Consider the following 19,456-nt stretch of genomic DNA (forward strand, 5'->3'; position numbering starts at 1 on the left):
GACACACAATTAGGAATGAGCTCAACCCTACTGTACTGGAGCAGTACTCATTCAATAACTGGGTCATACATTTTAGAGGAAGGTTGGGGTCTTTCTATCAGTACTTTATTGTGTGTATTACTCCTGTCTATGTAACCCTGTTGCCAGAGGTATTACTGCAGTTGTGTATTTACTGGCTTAGCTGTTTACTTTTCTCAACTGTTTGCTTCTAGGCTTGCTTACAGAAAAACTGACTTTCAAAAATGGTTTAATAATGATTAATTACACCAGTGGAGAAAAATGTCATAAAATATATGAACGATCAACTGCCATATTATTCTACTGTGACAAGATGACATCTGAGGTTAGTTTCAAAACATATTCTTCCTGTACAAACTCTCTTCAAGAGTTGCCCTCTTCTTAATGTGTGGAAGGGTAAGGTGAAGAACATGAACTAGCTTCCTTCAAGGTCTGCCTAATCATTTACAGATTAGGCAGGAGACTGGAAGGTCCCATGAGGTAATAAAAAATGAGGAATGTTTTGAATTTCCTATTTATGGAAGGTACCTTTGTCATGCCCCAGGAAACTCGGGGCCTGTTGTTCCTTTAAGGGATGCCTGCCATTAGCAAAGCTCTTGGAGGTGCTGAGAAGGGATATTCTCCCAGAAATAACAGCAATTTCTTTGTAAGAAATAAAAAATAGGGAGGATGAATCTGAAGGAAAGCAAGTATTACATGGCTAGACCAAAATAAGCTGGTTACTTGTTTTTAGTATCTCTCTCTGTACTTGTGCTTTCCTTCCTGTTCTTAAACAATGGTACGTAGAGTTACTTTTGCTCTTCCCCTTAGTTCGTGGAGGAGGCAGAAGCTCCTAATAGCTGCCCTTTTATCAGAAGTGTGCATGTGGATAAACTCAGGTTTGGGAGAAGCTATGCTTTCAGCTGTTCAGAAGCATAGTGTGGCTCTAAGATAAAATGTAAATACAAGCTCCTGGATCTTCTTGAAGCAAGATTGAGACATTTTGGTAGCTTCAATGTGTCTAAATGAGAAAGTAAATTCCTTTTGTATTTTGTTCTTTCAGCCTGTATTTTTGAAGGAAACTCCAGATTGCACCTACATGTTTGAATGGCATACTCCGTATGCTTGCCCACCTGTTAAATCTACTGAGTGCTCCTACAAGTAAGTTGTTTCCACAAACTTAAAATGGAGCTGTATGATGACAGAAACAAATAGAGCCTTATTGCAACTCAGTGCAATACTGCCACTTTAGCTATTGTGTTTTGACTTAGTCAGTAACCAGCTAATGTGGCATTTGATGCCAATGCAATGTATCTTAAGTAACTTTTGCAATTTGTACTTCCTAAGACTAATATCACTGAAGAAAAATACTTTCTTTGAGCTGCTTCTGGGGAATACGCATAGTATCAGTGAACTGTTGGGTATGCAGTTATTGATGGTTGAACTCTGAATACGTTAGGTTGTTACAAGTGTCTAGTTATTTAACTATAGCTAATTTAAACAAGAATACAACTGCTGTCTGTTTGGAACTTCCACCAAACAAAGATCCAGAAAAAATGTCATCTGTTTCTGTCACAACCAAGTATTAGCTTATTAAGATTTGATAAGTGGCATCAAATGTAGCTAAAAATTGGCCCAGAGTTTTAACATATGACATCATGATAGGTTTCTACCCTAAGGTAAAACAACCCACTGTAACTGTGCATTTGTGCTTGCCACGCACTGAAAGCCTGTATGCTTCAATGAAAAGTCAGAATTACTCTTGGACTGGCTGAGGGCTGTGTGCACGTGGACAGTTACTGTGAGGATGGCTGGTGCAGTGATGTATCTCTGTACTGAATTTGAGGTTTGTAGGGAGCAATAAGTCTGGTGTAGGTTTCTTTCCCAGCATGATACTCTGCTTATAGAGTTATTACGTTAAAAGTTATTGTAGCAACTTAAGAATTGTAACTTAGAATTACTTGATTTTTTTTAAATGCCTCTTAATTTGAATCTTTTGTCTTTCTTACAGGAATGATGAAGGAAACTTCTATGACTTTTCACCTCTGACACGGCATAGAGAGAATTGGGAGGCAATTACTCTATCTGCTTCTGCACAGAAATACTATATTAATGTCTGCAAGCCCTTAGTACCATATGGTGCTGCAAGTAAGAGCAAAATAAAAATATGTTCTCGCTGTAGCTAGGGTAGGCAAGTGGCAGGATGTTACTGCTGGTTGTTCAGAGTGAAAAAATCACAAAGCAAAGCATATGGAGACAGTGGTGTAATTTCAGCACCAGAGGGAAGGGTAGATTGTGGGCCTGATTTCCATCTGCTTGGCAGATGAGATTCACTATCAGCTCTTATCTTCTCTTGATAACTTCAGCAATCTAGCTCTTCCATCCTTATCCAAAGTCTGCTATAGCTCTTAAAGATTAAAATAATCTTTTGGCACACGATGTTAACCAGGATTTTCTCTATGGCACCTTCTGACTGACTCCATGTTTTGTGCAGGGGAAGACCAGGTAACAGACTCTAGCCTTTTGCTCTGTGTAGTAGTCTACTTCCCCAGTAGTAGCTGCCACTACTTTCTGCATGACCTTGAGTGAAGCGAGGTGGTTGCTGCTACTTGTGATTTTGGGGGAAAAAACACCGCAATGAGTATGACTTGGACAGTGGCTTGGAGACAGATCAACCATGACATACCTGAAAGTAGAATAGTGGAGTTTTATTCCAGGCAAGTAAGCCTTAATAACATTTGGAGTAATAACGCACTTTTTGTTTGTATAGGTTCCTGTCCTTCTGATGCTGCTGTCTCCCTCATGGAGGGTGCAAAATGTACAAGTCTTGGGGAAGTGGCTGATGGTCCCCGGTGGGAAAATGGTATTTCTATTCTGAAATATATTAATGGAGACCAATGTCCAGATAAAATTCGCAAGAAAACAACAATATTACGCCTCAAGTGTGATGAAAGCAAAATTGTAAGTGGGCTCCTTCTGGCAGGGTTTTATACTTTCATAAGTTGTTCATACCACTGTATGTATATGGAGAATAGTGGGCAGTTCTTATCCATTCCCTAATTGTCTGTAGTTGGATGGGAGCCAGTCTTGTAAGTGGATTGGCTTATAAGTACTTGAACTTTAGATGCTGAGCAGTTTTTAAGACATCCTTTTGTACAATATGCTAGCACAGATTTTTGTCATCTGTAACAGCTTCAGATTGTCTTTTTGTGTCTTGAAGATAACTGTATTGCAGGTTGGGAAGTGTTTTAAGTAGTAAATAATGCTATTGGCTCTGTAGTTCTTAACTCTTGCATGTCTGTATGCCTTGCTATTAAGTATTTTTCTGTTTGGTGAAATGTCTTACCCTCACCTTCTGGATTTTCTGTTGCCCAGCAGGCTGCCTTTAGCTCTCCTCATCAATTTTATTGCTCCTGGTAATGATTCTATACTGTCGTGTATTTGAAATAGTCACAGTTAAATAGTCTGTCCTTGGGTTAATTCATTGGACCACGATGGTCTGTTAAGTCCTAGGACTGGCATTCAAATTGAGCTCAGCTACAGGCTTCAGGGATAACTCCATGGCATGAAATCTTACAGTATCACACTGTAGAGACGTTTGTCTCTCCACTGTTTCATGTTTAGGAATCAAAGCCAGAACTTATAATGGCCATTGAAGATTGTGAATATACCTTCTTGTGGTTCACTGCTGCTGCGTGTCCTCTTAAAAGCAACGTGCAAAATGACTGCCGGGTAACCAATCCTGCAACAGGTAAGGAGGAGGCCTCAGGATTTTGTATGTGGAAGAGGCTGCTGAAAGCAGCACTACTGCGTTTGTGTTCTTGAGGGACTTCATCAGAAAAGGGCAGTGTGACGCATCCTCTGGATAGTGACTAACAAGCTTATTGGTGGGTAGAAATATCTTGTAAGGTACTTCAGTGTCCCTTGGAACATAAATAGTCTATAGTTCTGAAACTAGTTTTACATCTAATTATTAATATGAATTAGTAACTGTTGGCCTTTCTAAGCTAGCAGGCAAGTAGAGGCTGGTTGACCTTCCTACTAAATTAAGTTACTGAAAGCTTTTCATACAAAGAAATGCTTTGACTTTGAATCTGAAAAAAAGATTTAATTATTCCCTGATCTGCCTACAGGCCACCTCTTTGATTTGACATCGCTAAAGCGAGAGTCTGGCTATACCGTCAGTGATGCACACAACAGAAGAATTGAGTTGAACGTTTGTGCTGAAGCTAAAAGTTCATGTGCTACTGGAACTGGTAAGCATCTTATCCCCTCCGATACTGTAATCGCTGACTATAGGGTATGCAAAGGAAACACTTTTGCTCAAGTTCACAGTAAAATGTGAGGGGCAGGTTTTACTGCAAGTGTGGAAGGAGAGAAGAGAACAGCTGTGTGGCTGAATTGGCTAGGAAAAGATCCTAAAACTGTTTTAGGAAATAAAGCGATGCATTCCTATAAAACTATCTAAACTTAAGAGCTCATTTCCAGTCCCATGTACCAGTACAAGTTGGGGGCAGACCTGTTGGAGAGCAGCGTAGGGGAAAGGGACCTGGGGGTCCTAGTGGACAACAGGATGACCATGAGCCAGCAGTGTGCCCTTGTGGCCAAGAAGGCCAATGGCATCCTGGGGTGTATTAGAAGGGGTGTGGTCAGCAGGTCGAGAGAGGTTCTCCTCCCCCTCTACTCTGCCCTGGTGAGGCCACATCTGGAGTATTGTGCCCAGTTCTGGGCCCCTCAGTTCAAGAAGGACAGGGAACTGCTAGAGAGAGTCCAGCGCAGAGCCACAAAGATGATTAAGGGAGTGGAACATCTCCCTTATGAGGAGAGGCTGAGGGAGCTGGGTCTCTTTAGCTTAGAGAAGAGGAGACTGAGGGGGGACCTCATTAATGTTTCTAAATATGTAAAGGGCAAGTGTCAAGAGGATGGAGCCAGGCTCTTCTCAGTGACATCCCTTGACAGGACAAGGGGCAATGGGTGCAAGCTGGAACACAGGAGGTTCCACTTAAATTTGAGGAAAAACTTCTTTACGGTGAGGGTGACTGAACACTGGAACAGGCTGCCCAGAGAGGTTGTGGAGTCTCCTTCTCTGGAGACATTCAAAACCCGCCTGGACGCGTTCCTGTGTGATATGATCTAGGTAATCCTGCTCCAGCAGGGGGATTGGACTAGATGATCTTTCGAGATCCCTTCCAATCCCTAACATTCTGTGATTCTGTGATTCTGTCCAATCCCTTTAGGTCCGAAAGGGTGGGTATTCTTTTGAACATGAGGGCAGAAGTGTAGATGCTTCTGCTGCAGCTCTTGGCTGTTGTGAAAAGGAAGAAGTTACAAGCTTCCAGCTAGAGTGTGCTGAGCACAAAAATTGCTCTATGGTGATGTATTGCTGTAATGCATCTGCACTGAGCCTTGTGTCTGCACTTCAAACCCCTGCCAACGCTCTTTCTAGCTTTCTGTTCTGTTTTGGATGCTTCTGAAACATCAGTAGAAGTTAACTTGTATTTTAAGCTGTGTGCTAGCAGGTTGAATTGCTAGCTCTTCTGTTGAACTGAATATGAGATAATATTTAAGCATCTTAAATGCTAAAATAGGAGTATTGCTTGTGAATTAAAAATTATTTTTGTGTAGTTAAAAGAAAATACTGGATTGATTTGGTTTTTAAGAGGCATCTTAATAAAATTATATATAATCTGGCTGAGATTTTGTGTTAATCTCTTGGTTTTCAGAGAAGTGGTAACCAAACACTGCTCTGTGATTGCTTCAGCATGTATAGATGCAGTACATTCTGTTGGTTAATGGAGTATTAAAGGCAATATTTGGTCTTTGTTTCAGTGCAGTTCAGCTCAGTTTAATGGCAACTCCGGACTGTGTGAAAAAGCCTATCTTTCGTAGGAAAATTAAAGCAAGACTAAAATCTTCAGTTTCCTGCTGCTCGTGTTGTAAGGTGCAGTTTTGAAGGGCAGGTGGATCAGACTTGACCTGTTTTGTTCTTTTTTCTTTTCTACTTTAGCTGTCTGCATCACTGGTGGTCCAAAACCAATTAATGCTGGAAAACTGAGTAAAACTGTAACTTATGAAGATCAAGTGTTAAAGCTTGTCTATGAAGATGGAGATCCTTGCCCTGCAGACCCTGAACTGAAGCATAAAAGCTATTTTAGCTTTGTATGCAAGTCTGATGTTGGAGATGACAGCTGGCCTGTTTTTCTGTCTTTTGATGAGCAGACATGCACTAGTTACTTCTCTTGGCATACTTCCTTGGCTTGTGAGGAAGAGGTAAGAATTACTTCTATGGAAAACACTTATGGGACTAAATTTCTGAGGGAGCTAGGCATGACAGCAGTGTATCTTTTAAATTCCTTGAGGGAAAGGTCTCTTCCTGTAGTACAGAACCCAAATTCATGTAGAAGTTCTCAAATGCTTTTCTTACTGACTTTTTCAGCAGGCATGAACAATACTTGGCAAACTTGTGGTCCACATGGTGAGCCAGGTTAAAACTTTAACACTTCAGAATAACCCCTCTGTGGAACCTACTTAGCTGCTTTTCTGTACAGCTCAAATGGAAGTCATAGGGCATCTTCTTGGGAATTGATGGTTAAGATCCTCCAGTGCAACAGACCAGTTGAGCTTAGGTTGATTTGAGGATGGACAGCATCTCTGTGCATGGGGATAGTCTTTGTTTCTCAGCAAGTGACTAGAGGCCAGGCAAGTGTATGATCAGTTTGCTCAGTGCAGAAACTGATAAGCCTTGATAGCATGAATTTAGGGTCTGCCTCTGCTGTCTAAAACAGGGTGTAATAACGTGATTTGGTCAGCTCTAGATGAACTAGTGTTCCAGACAATACTCTGAGCTAGTCTTTCATTAATTTTAGCTAGTTAAATTGTAACCAGTAGTGGATGCACAGAGTAAAAGGCAGCAATAGGAATAGAAATAGCTCACCCTAAATGAGATACAAGGTGAATTCAGATCTTTGCTTAACACCTGAACATTACCTTTTGTGAATCTGCCTAATCATTCTTTTTGCTGCCTTGATTACGTCAAGTGTGACCATCATTCTCTGTGACAAGTTGTTTTTTCTCCTCATTACTGTCTCAATACTACCACAGCTATTGTTTCCCTTTAGGAAAAACATTTTCCAGTTTTCCTTTCCCTGACAGGAACTGTCACATCCTCCCTTCTTCTTTTGTAAGAGTTCTGCTACACGTAGCTTTGGTTTCCTCTTCAGTAGTATGTACCATGCTGCAATACAAATGAACAGTGCTTAAAAACGTAGTGTTTTCTAGCCAGTTAACTCTGTTCAGTAATCATTTGTGCATTTCTAATCACTTTCACGGTGTATCTGCAGTGGCCCTAGCTATTTCAATGTGGTTGATAGCTAGGTAGCAATGATGATTGTGTCCTGAAATTAAATGGTAATTTTGTTAGTTGCTCCTTATCTAATACCTAAACAAGAATAGACTTCCCAAATTCCAGGTAGGCTGTCGGTAAGCTTATGGACTTAAAGAATGCATGAAATGGGTTCTGAAGAAACGCAGTGCTCAAGCCATCAACTTGCAATACAATAACTTTACATTGTTATAACCAAGCTTGTTTATTGGAGATGGTCCAATGATGTGTGGGAGATGAGGAGAGGAAGGAACTGTAGGATCTACTGATTTTATGAAGACATAGTGACTACATATGCTGGACTATGTATGCCAGAGCTTTACATCTTGGTATTGTTCTGATATGGACTCTATTCCATAAGAATGTTTAAATGATTGAGGTTTTTCACATGTAGCTTGTAGGTGCTTATTATCTATAGACAAACAAAAACTGTAACAAATGCTGCTTTACTTAAATCAAATTTGAAACTTTTAAATGCAGCCACACTTCTGGCCCTATGAAGGTTAGGATGTTTGTCAATAAATCAAAGCAAGTAATAAGTATGTTTTATTGCTTTTATTCTTTTTCTTGTAGGTGAAGTGCTCAGTATTGAATGGCAGTTCCGTTATCGACCTGTCTCCTCTGATCCATCGCACTGGGTATTATGAGGCATTTGTGGATGAAGATACAACGGATGTTTCTCCAGACTTCTACATCAACATTTGTGAGCCTCTCAATCCTATCAAAGATGTCAATTGCCCACCTGGAGCGGCTGTTTGCATGGTTCCTGTTAATGAATCACCAATAGTAAGTACTATGCCTGGAATCACTGAAATGTACATAGTTTGAAACAGTATCCCTGCCTAGAGACTTGATTTGAACCAGAGGCTTGACAACAGGTTGAAGAAATGGAATACAAAATTAAAATCTACCATGCAAAATTCCCTTTGATAGCTTTTCTCTACAAAGAAGTATTTTCCTATCCTGAACCCCAGTGATTTTTTTTCGGTGTCAGAAATTCCATACTGTGACAAATATGAAAAATTACTAAAGAGAATTTTTTCGTGTAATGCTGTGTGCCAAATACAGAGACTGGGAAGCAGAATGCGTCTTAGTCTGCCATTCTGTGGCACAGAAGTGGCGTGCTTGATCCCATGGTAGTCTGTTGCAATATGAAGCAGGATATGTCCTAGCACGCTCCAAAATGCATTTAGTACTTTCATGTAAGAACTTGACAGCTGCGTGAATAGCAAGTCTGTGACAGAATATTGGTTAACTTGTCTGTGTTATTACATTGAGAGATGGAGGTTCTTACCTTTTGAGGTCTTATTTGTGAGCTATAGAAGATGCACATAAAAAGTTGATATTATCTTCCCTGAACTTCTGCATTGATCTAGGGACTGTACTCCACCGTTAATACTACACTATTTTTAAGTGTTGTGTTGCTATTTTGCCACAATGATTTGAAGAAGAATCTACCTGTAAGATGCAGAACCTCCCTGACTTTTGTCAAGCTTAATCAAAGGGTGTTTTGAGCTGCTCAGCTTGTGTTTTGTTAGGGTTGAAATATAACAACTGTTCTTTTAGTATAGAATGCAGTTTTCAAAAGTGCAGTAGTTGTGCTCCCATGTAAGTCGACCATATGAATCTGAATTGATCTGAATCTCTGGGCTGATCTGAAATCTAGGTGTGTCTTATATGTCTCTTAATACATGTTTTTGCTTGTGTAGGATATTGGTCATGTTACTGAACCTCCCAAGTTAAATGAGGCAGTAAATGAAGTTTACATCACTTACAACAGCACTACTCCTTGTCAGACAAACAACAAATTGAACTATACTTCTCTTATTGTATTTCACTGCGGCCAAGGAACTAGTCTGGTAAGACATCTATTAAACTTATGTTGATATTGGAATGCAATGGGAACTGGGTAGTAACCAGTGTTAGCTTTGTTTAAAACTAAATCAAGGATTTGTTTCTGGCGTGTAAAGATGGACTTGTTTCGCCAAGGAATATACTTAGTACTTTTATTCCTAACTACTTAAACACTTAGTACTTAAATACTTTGTATCCTTAACCAGGCAAAATTTCACAGAGTGATGAACTTTAGGCTTGAGAGTAGCTGGTTCTCATGGTTTCAAGGATCAGATTCTACTGAAGTAATGTAGTGATAACTTATTGCTAGTGTTAAACATAATGCTGTATTGCACCTTTTCTAGGTCCAAAAGCTTGTACTTGCACCACAAGCTAACACAAGAATCAGTGTAACTGTTTGTAAATCTGTTACTGTGAAATGTTTGCACTATGTTGTAACCCTTTCCATAATCAGACACAGCTTTAAAAATTTGCATTTAGATACTTACGTTTTTATTTTGTGTTGACACCTGAACACTAAATTGGGGTTGTGTGGTGGTGTGAATCTAACACTTATTGAATTTTTTGAATGCTTTAACAAACTGTAGAGAAGCACTTATGTATGATGTTTGACAAACTAGAGCTTGTTGAAGATGCTCGGTGGAACCGTTTTCCATCAACATGGGGCATGAGCTGGAACTCTAGGCAGCTCTGAATATTACATACTCGTATTTTTATTTTAAATAAAAATATGACAAAGGAAACAGCATTCTTTCTAAACCTTAGCTCAGTGAACTTTTGTAATGTTCTCTACCATGGAGAAATGCAGCACTCTCACACTTTTGTTGCTGCTTGCAACTAAGCTGAACATTAAAGTCTTGACCCTAATTAATATGAAAGCTTGTGTATTTCAATTACTGCTTTGTTTCTTTTCTGGAGCTAGGTGGAATGTACTTTACTTGTAGCTTTTTTGGTACTGGTTGTGATATGGAGGCATGGTGTTTGTCCTACAGTCAGTAAAGACTAGCCTCAGTAATAACTGAGGTTAACTGTTGGGTGGGGGGAAATGCAGAAAGAACAACAAACTCTCCAAAACTTAAAGCTAGTGTATCTTGCTGTGTTCTTTGGTAACAGGGCAAGCCAAAGATGATAAGGAAACTTGACTGCAGTTTTGTGTTTGAGTGGGAAACTCCTGTTGTATGTCCTGATAAAGTGAAAACTTCAGGCTGCTCTGTGACTGATGAACAACTACACTATACTTTTAACCTGACCAGCCTTTCTGGAAGATCATTCGAGGTAATGCCTTCTGGTGGTGTGATTTTTTTCTTTCTTTTTTTTTTTTTTTTTTTAAATTGCCCATTGCTATCAACATTTTAGAACTGAAGCAGGGGTTTATTTTAAGCATCCTGGGGTGTGAGAGGAGACTGAAGCATGTGCTGTGGTCAGTTTTTATTAGTTTGGCTTCTGACAGAGGCAATAACATTAAAGGGAATAACATTAGGTTTTTAATGTTTTTGAGAGGGAAATTCATGGATATAATCATGGGGAAAGGAAGGAGAAATCTTCACCTGTGGCAGAATCCCAAACACGAAAACAAGTCTGCTGAACAGACTATGTCTTTGGTCCTGTGGGTGTACTTTATCTGCAATTTTGCCATACTAAGGAAGGCCAGACTTGCAAAATTAGTTATGTTATTTTCCTCCTGCGTTGTGCAAGTACTGCATGAGACTTCATTTCTGAAGCACTTGGATGGTTCTTTGTAAGTATTGACTGTAGGCTCTGAGGCAGCCTTGTTTGTGATGCTTCTGGATGCCCACACAGGTATTTTCCGGATCCAACAGTTACCATGTTGGTGTATGCAGTAAGGCAGCAGACTTGCCCCAGGGTAAATGCAAAGACGGGGCAGTGTGTCTGACATCTGAAAGTGGTGCGTCATCCTTTGGAAACATAAAGGAAATGAAACTGGACTATAGCCACCAGGATGAAACGGTCATCTTGCAGTATACAGGAGGTGATCGATGCCCTCCAGGTGAGTCTGAAGCAGACCCATTCTTTATGTAAAAACTTATCAGCTTTTTTTACCCTTAAAATATGAGGTTTTGTTGCAATAGGAGGGAAGCAACGTGGATTTTGCATACATTAATAGAAACATGTAGTTTTGTTACATCACATGCACCATACTACTCTACAACATCAACATGTATCTCCTAGAAGAGAGAGTGCAACTTTTCTGTAGGGATGATCGTAGCTAATTGTACACTACATCCTAGTTTTCTAATTGGATTTAGACTCAATGTTTCAGTATTTCTGTTGTCTGCCTCTGCCTATTACTTTTCTTTAATATTGAAGTACGGGCTTTGGATATGGTCCTGAATATGGATATGCCTGCTATTCTACTGCATCTTATTAAGAGGATATATCTTTCCTTCTCAGTGACTGAAAAGGGAGAGCTTTGTGTGTTCCCATTCAAGTACAAAGGGAAGACCTATGAGGAGTGTATTACAGAAGAAAAGAGCAGGCCATGGTGTGCTGCAACTGAAAACTTCCAGGGAGATGGAAAGTGGGGATTTTGTGGTAATGGTAAGAACTTCCTATACTTTGTGTGTTAAAACAAGGAGTTAGCCATTATCAGGCTGGGCAAAAGACCTCTGGTGCAATACAGTGGAAGTAAAGGGATAGGAGTGGGCAAGACAAGGAATCTGTGGGACAAATCTGACTTCACTCGAGTGAGCAAAATACTTTTGAAATAAAAAGTTAATGCCTTTAGATCATACGTGTTCAAGTCAAAAGTGATGACTCTGATGGAGATCAGTCATTTTGGAAGGAACACTACTTTCTGAAAAGCATGAAAGCCAACCTAGGGAATAAAATTGCCAGGTAAAGTGTTTGTGCCTCTTTGCTGTCTGAAACAATACTTGATTAAAATTTTTGTTGATACCACAAAATTGCTACACTAAAATCTGTACATACATGAAAGCCTCTTGCAAAGTATTTTTTTTTTTTTTTTTCCCAACCTTCCCCCTTACAGCAAATGCAAGAAGGGAATCTACCATTATCTTCACATGTGATGAAAATGCTGGTGTTGGGAGACCACACCTTCTGAGTGAGACACTTGGCTGTGCTGTGACATTTGAATGGAAGACTCAGGCTGTTTGTCCTCCCAAGAAGATGGAGTGCAAGTTTGTCCAAAAACACAGAACTTATGATTTGAGAATGCTCTCTTCTCTGACGGGATCGTGGATCTTTTTCCACAATGGGAACTCGTGAGTAATGGGCAAATCCTGGGGAGCAGCTTGCTAATCAATACAGTTGAAGTTGTAATGTGGCATAGTACTTTTGTTTGGTCCCTGTTCAGAGTCTGTTTAAATTACTGACAGTGCCTTAAAACTGTTGATGCTTAACACCGCATGTAGACAAAAAAACCCAGAAAGGAACCCATTTTATCTGAAGAGGATGAATAATTACTGTCTTCATCCTCACCCCTTCCTTCTATTGGTAACCCTTTTTAAAGAATGAATAAGTCTAAACTAAAAGCTTTTAAAAGGCTTTCTATTTAAACTGCTATCTTAACAAAGTCATTTTGTAGTTTAAATGCAATTTTTTTGGTTCTTAATCATGTTGAACAAAAATCTTAATGACTTAATTGCTGTCTTTTGACTTAGTTATGCAACTTTAGACAAAAAGTTCTAGTAGGGCTTTTTTCCCCCCCATTCTTTTAAGTATCAACTTAGAGGAAAATATGAATGTCAGGAAGTCATAATCCTCTGCAGCCTCCCCCCTCTGCTTAGCAAATAGAAATGAACTGGCAAGGATGAGAACATCTAATTCTAAACTTATGATAAACTGTGGGGTAACAAAAGTGTTTCATTCACTGCCTTGCTACTAGTTCTGCTGTTCTAATAATACTTAACTGGTATAGGTCTGAAGACATGCTGAATTTAGGATAGTACTATAACCTTTATAGCTGAAAAAACTTTTGGGCATTTCTTGTCTCAGTTCCAACTTCTAGTTTTGACCTAGGTCAAAATTAACTAGTGGACTAATCTGGTAAATGATCAATTTTTTGCACAGTGTCATTTACTTGAAAATGATAGTTAGAAGTAATCTGCTAAACCTTAGTACATACCTTATTCTGTCAGATAATTAGAGTATTTAATTTTTTTCAACCTGGCTAGCTTCCCATGAGGATTCTAAAGTTTGTATCTCACTTTTTCAGTTTAGCCTAAATTAATTTTAAAGAAGTTTTTGTCTACCATGTTCTCTATAGGTACTATGTGAATCTCTGTCAGAGGGTACATGAGGGACCCACAGGCTGCCCTGAAAGAGCCAGTATTTGCAGGAAAAGCAACAATGGAGATGTTCAAGTTCTTGGGCTTGTTCATACACAGAAGTTGAATGTGACAGGTAGAGTTACGTCTGTTCCTGTAGAGAGCTAGAGACTGTTAAGTCTTGCAACCTACCTATAGTGGTTCCTAAATCATGGTGAAGCCTTTATTTTGAAATATCTTTAGCAGTGAATCTTCTGTTTAAAAACAAAAACTGTAAACACTGCTACTCAAACTTAAAAGTGGTGTTTAAGCCATGAGAAAACGCTGAAGCAAATAAACAGTGTTGTCATCAAAGCTGTAAGAAGTGAATTGTCCTTCTGAACATCAAGAAACACTTTTTTACAGTGAGGGTGACTGAGCACTGGCACAGGTTCCCCAAAGAGGTTGTGGAATCTCCTACCTTGGAGATATTCAGAAGCCATCTGGATATGGTCCTGGGCAGCTGGCTTCAGGGGCCCTGCTGGAGCAATGGGTTTGGACCGGATGACCTCCAGAGGTCCCTTCTAACTTCAACCGGTCTGTGATTCTATAATTGTGGGAGGGGGAATTATTTTTGTTCATCCCGTTTTGAAAGACTTGTTCTATGTCCACTAACTTCTTCAATTAAAGCAGTATGTGAAAGATGACTAACTGGCTTCACTCATAAGAAAAGAAATAAAAAAAATCTCAACCTTACTCAAGTTTTCAGTTTAAAGAATATTTTTTAAATTGCTGCTGACTTTGTGAAATTGAGGGAAATTTTCCATTCAGCTACAAGAACAACGGGATGTATTGCATGTGTTTATTGTGTGAGTTCATTTATAAATCGGTCTCTTCATTTATGTTTACAAAATGACATCTTAAATGTAAGTATTTGTCGTGGCCATGCTGGTGACCTGAACACATGGTATGATGTAAATGCCAAGGTGTTTGCAGAGTGATTTTTTTTTTTTTTTTTTTTTCAATGATCATCAGTGTGAAGGCCTCAAATTACTGAAGTGCTGTAATTGATATATGGTCTATGCAGGGGAAAAAAATCCTAGAAGGTAATCTAAAGTAATGAAGTCTGGAGAATGAGCAAAGGGAATTTCTAACAGCTGCTTACGAAAACCTTGAGTGTCACCATCTTTCTCTTCTAGGTGATACAGTGTATATTAGTTATTCCAGCAGCCAGGAATGTAGAAAAAACAAGAAAGTAATGACAATTATAGAACTGAAATGTGCAAAAACAGTTGGCATGCCCATGCTACAGAGGTGAGTAACAAATTAACATACCACTAATCTTCATGGTGTATTCCTTTGTACCCCTCTAGTAAGCTGTAGGTCTCAGGGCAGTGACTGTACATTTTGTTGGACAGTCCCTAAAATAATCCCTGGTCTATACTTGTAAGATATGGACCTTCTGGAGTTTCTGCACCTGTTCACTTCCATAAACAATTGTGTTCTGTATTTATCTTAAAACTTCTGGGCAAAAATTTAAACATTCTACTTCCAAATTAGATATGATAATGGCTGGGATGCTGTTGTTTTCAATGTCAGTTGTAGTACAACCACTCTTAACTTTGCTAAAAATCTGTTTAGTAGAGAACACTTACTGTTGATAAGTGATTGAGCTAATAAAACATGGTTTATTGTTGCCTCAATACAGATTATTTACCCAGAAGCTTTCCAGAGTGAGGTGTATATGCATGATCACAAATACTAAGAAAGCTTGATGGCTTTTTGCTCAGTCTTGTTTTGGTTAACTGTATATTGTTTGTGGAACTGGGAAACTGAGCAAGATGCCCTGTATGAGTCAAAGAGCTAGGCAGCAAAATCTGACTAGTTTATACTCCTTGTCCTAGTTAAATAACATGCAGCACGTTAAACCTGCCAAGAGCAGCCTGACATGTTCGTTTGCTAAAATATTTTGATAAAACCGTCTGATACACTGTGTGACTTCTGGAACTTTTGAAGTAGAAAGTTCAAGTGCAGCCAGGTCTTCTTAGGTCTTAGAAGTGCAGAAAAGTACAGTACAACTCTTCAGTGCTGCTTGACTATTTTAGCTTACTGTTGGCATGATGCTTAGGCAGGACGTTCCCACACATAGGTTAGCAGATGTGTGTTTTCCCTTTCTCAAGATAATAAGCACTTGTTACTGTTTCCTGGAATCATGAGTTGTGTCTGTTATTTGGTAGGATTGATGAAGAAAACTGTGCTTACTACATCACTTGGGACACACGTGCAGCTTGTGCTGTGAAGCAGCAGGAGGTGGAGGTGGTGAATGGAACAGTTATTAATCCTGCAACTGGGAAAAACTTCTCTTTAGGGGATGTTTATTACAAGTAAGTAAAAAAAAAAAAAAACCAAAACCAAAACAACCCACAAAAAAACCAAAACCCAACCACTTAACAAAGAAACCCCTCAAAAAGCCCAAAACAACAAAACCCCAACAACAAAAAACCACAGCGCCTTAGTCCTGTAGAACTTTATTGCAAGAAAAGAGAGCTTGGTGTGACTATTCTATGTTGCCTTAACAGTTCTTAGTTGTCAAGTGGAAATAGCACTGAATTCACCTTGTACCAATGACTGACTTAAAGGCCTGATTAATAGTGCAGCTCACAGCTGGGCTTATAGCTTTGAGCATGTGTAGTCAAGAGTAGTCTAAAGCCTGCACATAATCACCTTGATGTTAGATGTCTTTATTGTGGGCTATTGCTCTCTTCCATAGTGTGTAGACATTAGTTCAGTGCCAGAGAACTTGTTTTTTTTCACCTAGGGTACTCCTTGGCTCTTTACATAGCACCTTTTTACCTGCTCAGATGATCCATATGGAAGTAAGAACCCATGCTTCAGAAGCCTTAGAAGTGAGGAAGGGCAGCGCTGGAGGAATGGTCAAGCGTGACTGAACTCAAGAGAGGGAGGGGAAGACCAGCAGTTACAGTGACTGCACTATACATTGCACATAACTCTGATGCAGAATCTCTTATAAACTACTATATTTAACATCAGTGTTAGTGTTGTGGAAGGAAATATGCCCGTACTAGTGGTATGGGAAGAATAAACTCTGGTTGCACACCATTAGTGTGCAGGATCAGAGCAGCTGAGCAGAAGTATTGTGAATAAACCTGCTGTGCAAGCATGGTGATAGTGTTACAAGCATAGAGAAAAAACGAAAATCAAACCAGCCTAGATGAAGGAGGAGAGGAAGTCAGGACAAAAATAAAACTTGGTGTAAGCTTTGCCTTTGAGCGGGTGGCTAGAACAAATAGCTATGAGTCTCAAGAGCATTCTCACTCTCACCAGCACTGTGAAAGGATACAATTGTAAATAGCGTTTAGGTAACACTTATGGTAGAACTAATTACCCTTCTGGAGAAGACAGCTAAGCTGTGCTATTTGTCATAGCTACAGAGCACACAATATGGTTCTTATGGTCGTTAGGCTAGCTTATGTATGAGCTGCTAAATTGTGCTTTTGTCTTCAGTTTATCTTAATCCTTTGGAGGCGTTTACATGTTCATACACCCAATATAACTAGAAAAGCTTGGGTTTTGTGCTTTCTCAGGTTATTTTTATGCTAAATATAATCCTCATTTGTAATGTTCAGGGAGGAAGCCTCAGTCCTGCATCTCTTCTGGTTGCTGAATCAGTCACTCCAACTTGCTCTGGAATCAAGCAATGGTAGCAGCTACCACTGTTGCCAGTCTTTTATGTCTTGGGAATAACCTAAATCTATGAGTTTAGACTTAAGAATAGACCTGCCCTCTGTTTCTGCAGGTTGTACATGGCTTCTGGTGACATACGGACAAATGGCGATAAATACGTATATGAAATTCAACTTTCTGGTATAAGAAACTCAAGTTTCCCAGAATGCTCTGGAGCAAACATCTGCCAGGTTAAAACTAATGAACGTCGCTTTCGGAGAATTGGTTCTGTGAGAAAAGCTAAATATTATGTTGAGGGTAAGTACTTGCTCACTAGCCAGAATTGCTTGATACTCTGTGTGAATTGCTTCATCAGAAAATGGTTCTTGTTTCACATCTGTGCTAATCCATGTCTTTAAACATATCCAGAGTCTGTCTAGCAGATTTTAGGTGGTTTTTTTTTTCTTATTGTGTAAGCTCAGTTGCAAATGTGGCCTTAGTAGGGTTTGGGCTTGACACTTGTTGAAAGACTGATAGAAACAATGCAAGATAGAATACTTGGTCTCCTGTTTTTCTCTGTGCTTGTGCTTCATAAGCAATGATCTCCTTTATCTAGCTACTCTTTCTTGTGAAGAGCTTAGCCTACTGTTCCATAGCAGCTGATGGGATCAGCTATGTAAAAGTATAAGCTTACCTGCAGATACCGCAAAGTGTAAGCTCTTATTGCGGAACAAATACATAACTTTCCAGACTCTAGTGTTAATAGTGTTCTCAAGGAAATAGTAAACTACAAGGTTTCTTCTCGTTGTAGATGATGACTTGGATGTCATATTTTCATCAGACTCCAGATGTGGTAAAGATAAATCAAAGTTTGTGTCTTCAACCATTTTCTTCCACTGCAGTCCACAAGTAAAGGAAGGCATCCCTGAATTCCTTCATGAGACAGCAGATTGCCAGTATTTATTTACCTGGTATACATCTGCTGTGTGTCCATTAATGTGAGTAGTTAATAATTTTCTGAAAGCAGCTCTTGCCAGCACTTCTCAGCTAAAGGCTTTTTTTTGGATTTGTTCATCACAGTGTGAAAAAATGAAAAGCTAAAAAAGGACTAGACTCATGGGTAGATGGAATTGGTGTTCATGGAGGTAATGTTTGGTAAATGACCACTAAATAAAAGCTTGCCAGGTTGATCTGGACTTAAAGCTGCTTGTTTGCATGGGAAATGGAGAGGCATGGTGGAATTAATATCATTGTTCTCACTAAGTAAAACCTACTGTAGCTAACAGAACATGCTGTTTCACGTTACTGAGAGGAATAACCAGAATTTTGGTAAGGTTTTTTGTTCTCCTTGCCTCACTGTCTGGAAAACTTTAAAGCCACAGCAAAGACTGGCGTTCCCCTCTATCTGCCTACTTCTTTAGGCTGGAGTAAAAATCGTTACAGGTCTTAGAGGAATAATGAGGTATTTCTGCAATTAATTATGATCAGCTTATCTACAGATCCAAAAAGGAGTAATGAGGTGACAATGTTAAAAGCAGAGTGACTGTATCTAGGTTCTTACTAGCATTCTTGACATGTAGGCAGCCTCACTGTGAAGAATGGAGTGACTGGTTCTAGGACTGTTCACTTTGGCCGCTAGCTTGAAAATGCAGGGAAACTGTTTATTCTGGTTTAAACAGGCAATTAGTATTGAAGTCTGTGTAGTGCCATAGTCAGCTGTTAGGTAAATAATTGCTGTAGCTTTTGCAGCTTGCTCAGGTGCAGGTTTGGTTCTGAAATAGCAGCTTTGTGTGGATAGCTGCTGCTGTGTAAGCCCTAGTGTGCCTAATCATGCACTTCAGTCTTGACTGTAATCAGTTTTATGCACTGTTGAAAAGCATACCAGGATGTAGGCACAGTACATACATTTTTATTTTTTCAATGATTTTTGCTTAGAACAAAATCCCCTGAATTCAGTTCTTCATAGCTGTTAGGTAGGACTGACAGGATGGTGTGGTGTTTAGTTTCTTCAAATCTGCTGTTTCTAATCCAGTTTGATGCAATGAGTCAATAGATCTTACTTGTCCTTTTCTTCCCAATTTATGTTATTAGATCAACCAATGATCCAGGAAGCAATGAGCACCAGACTGATAAGGAGGCCCAAGTACATAAAGGCCTTTCAAGGAGAAGTCAGGCTGTTGGTGCTGTGCTGAGTGTCCTCCTGGTTGTTCTCACTGCATGCCTAATAATCTTGCTGTTCTACAAAAAAGAGAGGAGGTAAGAAATGATTGGGAGGCTTTAGAAGTTTCTTTGGTAGGACTTGGTTTCCCCAGCG

At 39.5% G+C, this 19,456-nt stretch overlaps 1 protein-coding gene across 1 annotated transcript in view; it reads left to right on the top strand.

Moving 5' to 3' along the window:
* IGF2R (insulin like growth factor 2 receptor) overlaps positions 1-19,456 on the top strand; it is a 61,916-nt gene that overhangs the window by 39,716 nt on the left and 2,744 nt on the right. The window contains exons 28-46 of the mRNA XM_068395168.1: positions 213-343; positions 1,061-1,158; positions 2,009-2,145; positions 2,768-2,958; positions 3,622-3,748; positions 4,131-4,253; positions 6,005-6,267; positions 7,952-8,164; positions 9,088-9,237; positions 10,346-10,507; positions 11,033-11,240; positions 11,645-11,791; positions 12,240-12,474; positions 13,479-13,615; positions 14,658-14,772; positions 15,696-15,842; positions 17,276-17,460; positions 17,954-18,140; positions 19,234-19,398. Of these exons, the coding sequence (XP_068251269.1) occupies positions 213-343; positions 1,061-1,158; positions 2,009-2,145; positions 2,768-2,958; positions 3,622-3,748; positions 4,131-4,253; positions 6,005-6,267; positions 7,952-8,164; positions 9,088-9,237; positions 10,346-10,507; positions 11,033-11,240; positions 11,645-11,791; positions 12,240-12,474; positions 13,479-13,615; positions 14,658-14,772; positions 15,696-15,842; positions 17,276-17,460; positions 17,954-18,140; positions 19,234-19,398 (3,121 nt within the window). The remainder of the gene's footprint in view (positions 1-212; positions 344-1,060; positions 1,159-2,008; positions 2,146-2,767; positions 2,959-3,621; positions 3,749-4,130; positions 4,254-6,004; positions 6,268-7,951; positions 8,165-9,087; positions 9,238-10,345; positions 10,508-11,032; positions 11,241-11,644; positions 11,792-12,239; positions 12,475-13,478; positions 13,616-14,657; positions 14,773-15,695; positions 15,843-17,275; positions 17,461-17,953; positions 18,141-19,233; positions 19,399-19,456) is intronic.

This window comes from Nyctibius grandis, chromosome 1 (assembly GCF_013368605.1).
Source record: "Nyctibius grandis isolate bNycGra1 chromosome 1, bNycGra1.pri, whole genome shotgun sequence".
NCBI classification, from domain to species: domain Eukaryota; kingdom Metazoa; phylum Chordata; class Aves; order Nyctibiiformes; family Nyctibiidae; genus Nyctibius; species Nyctibius grandis.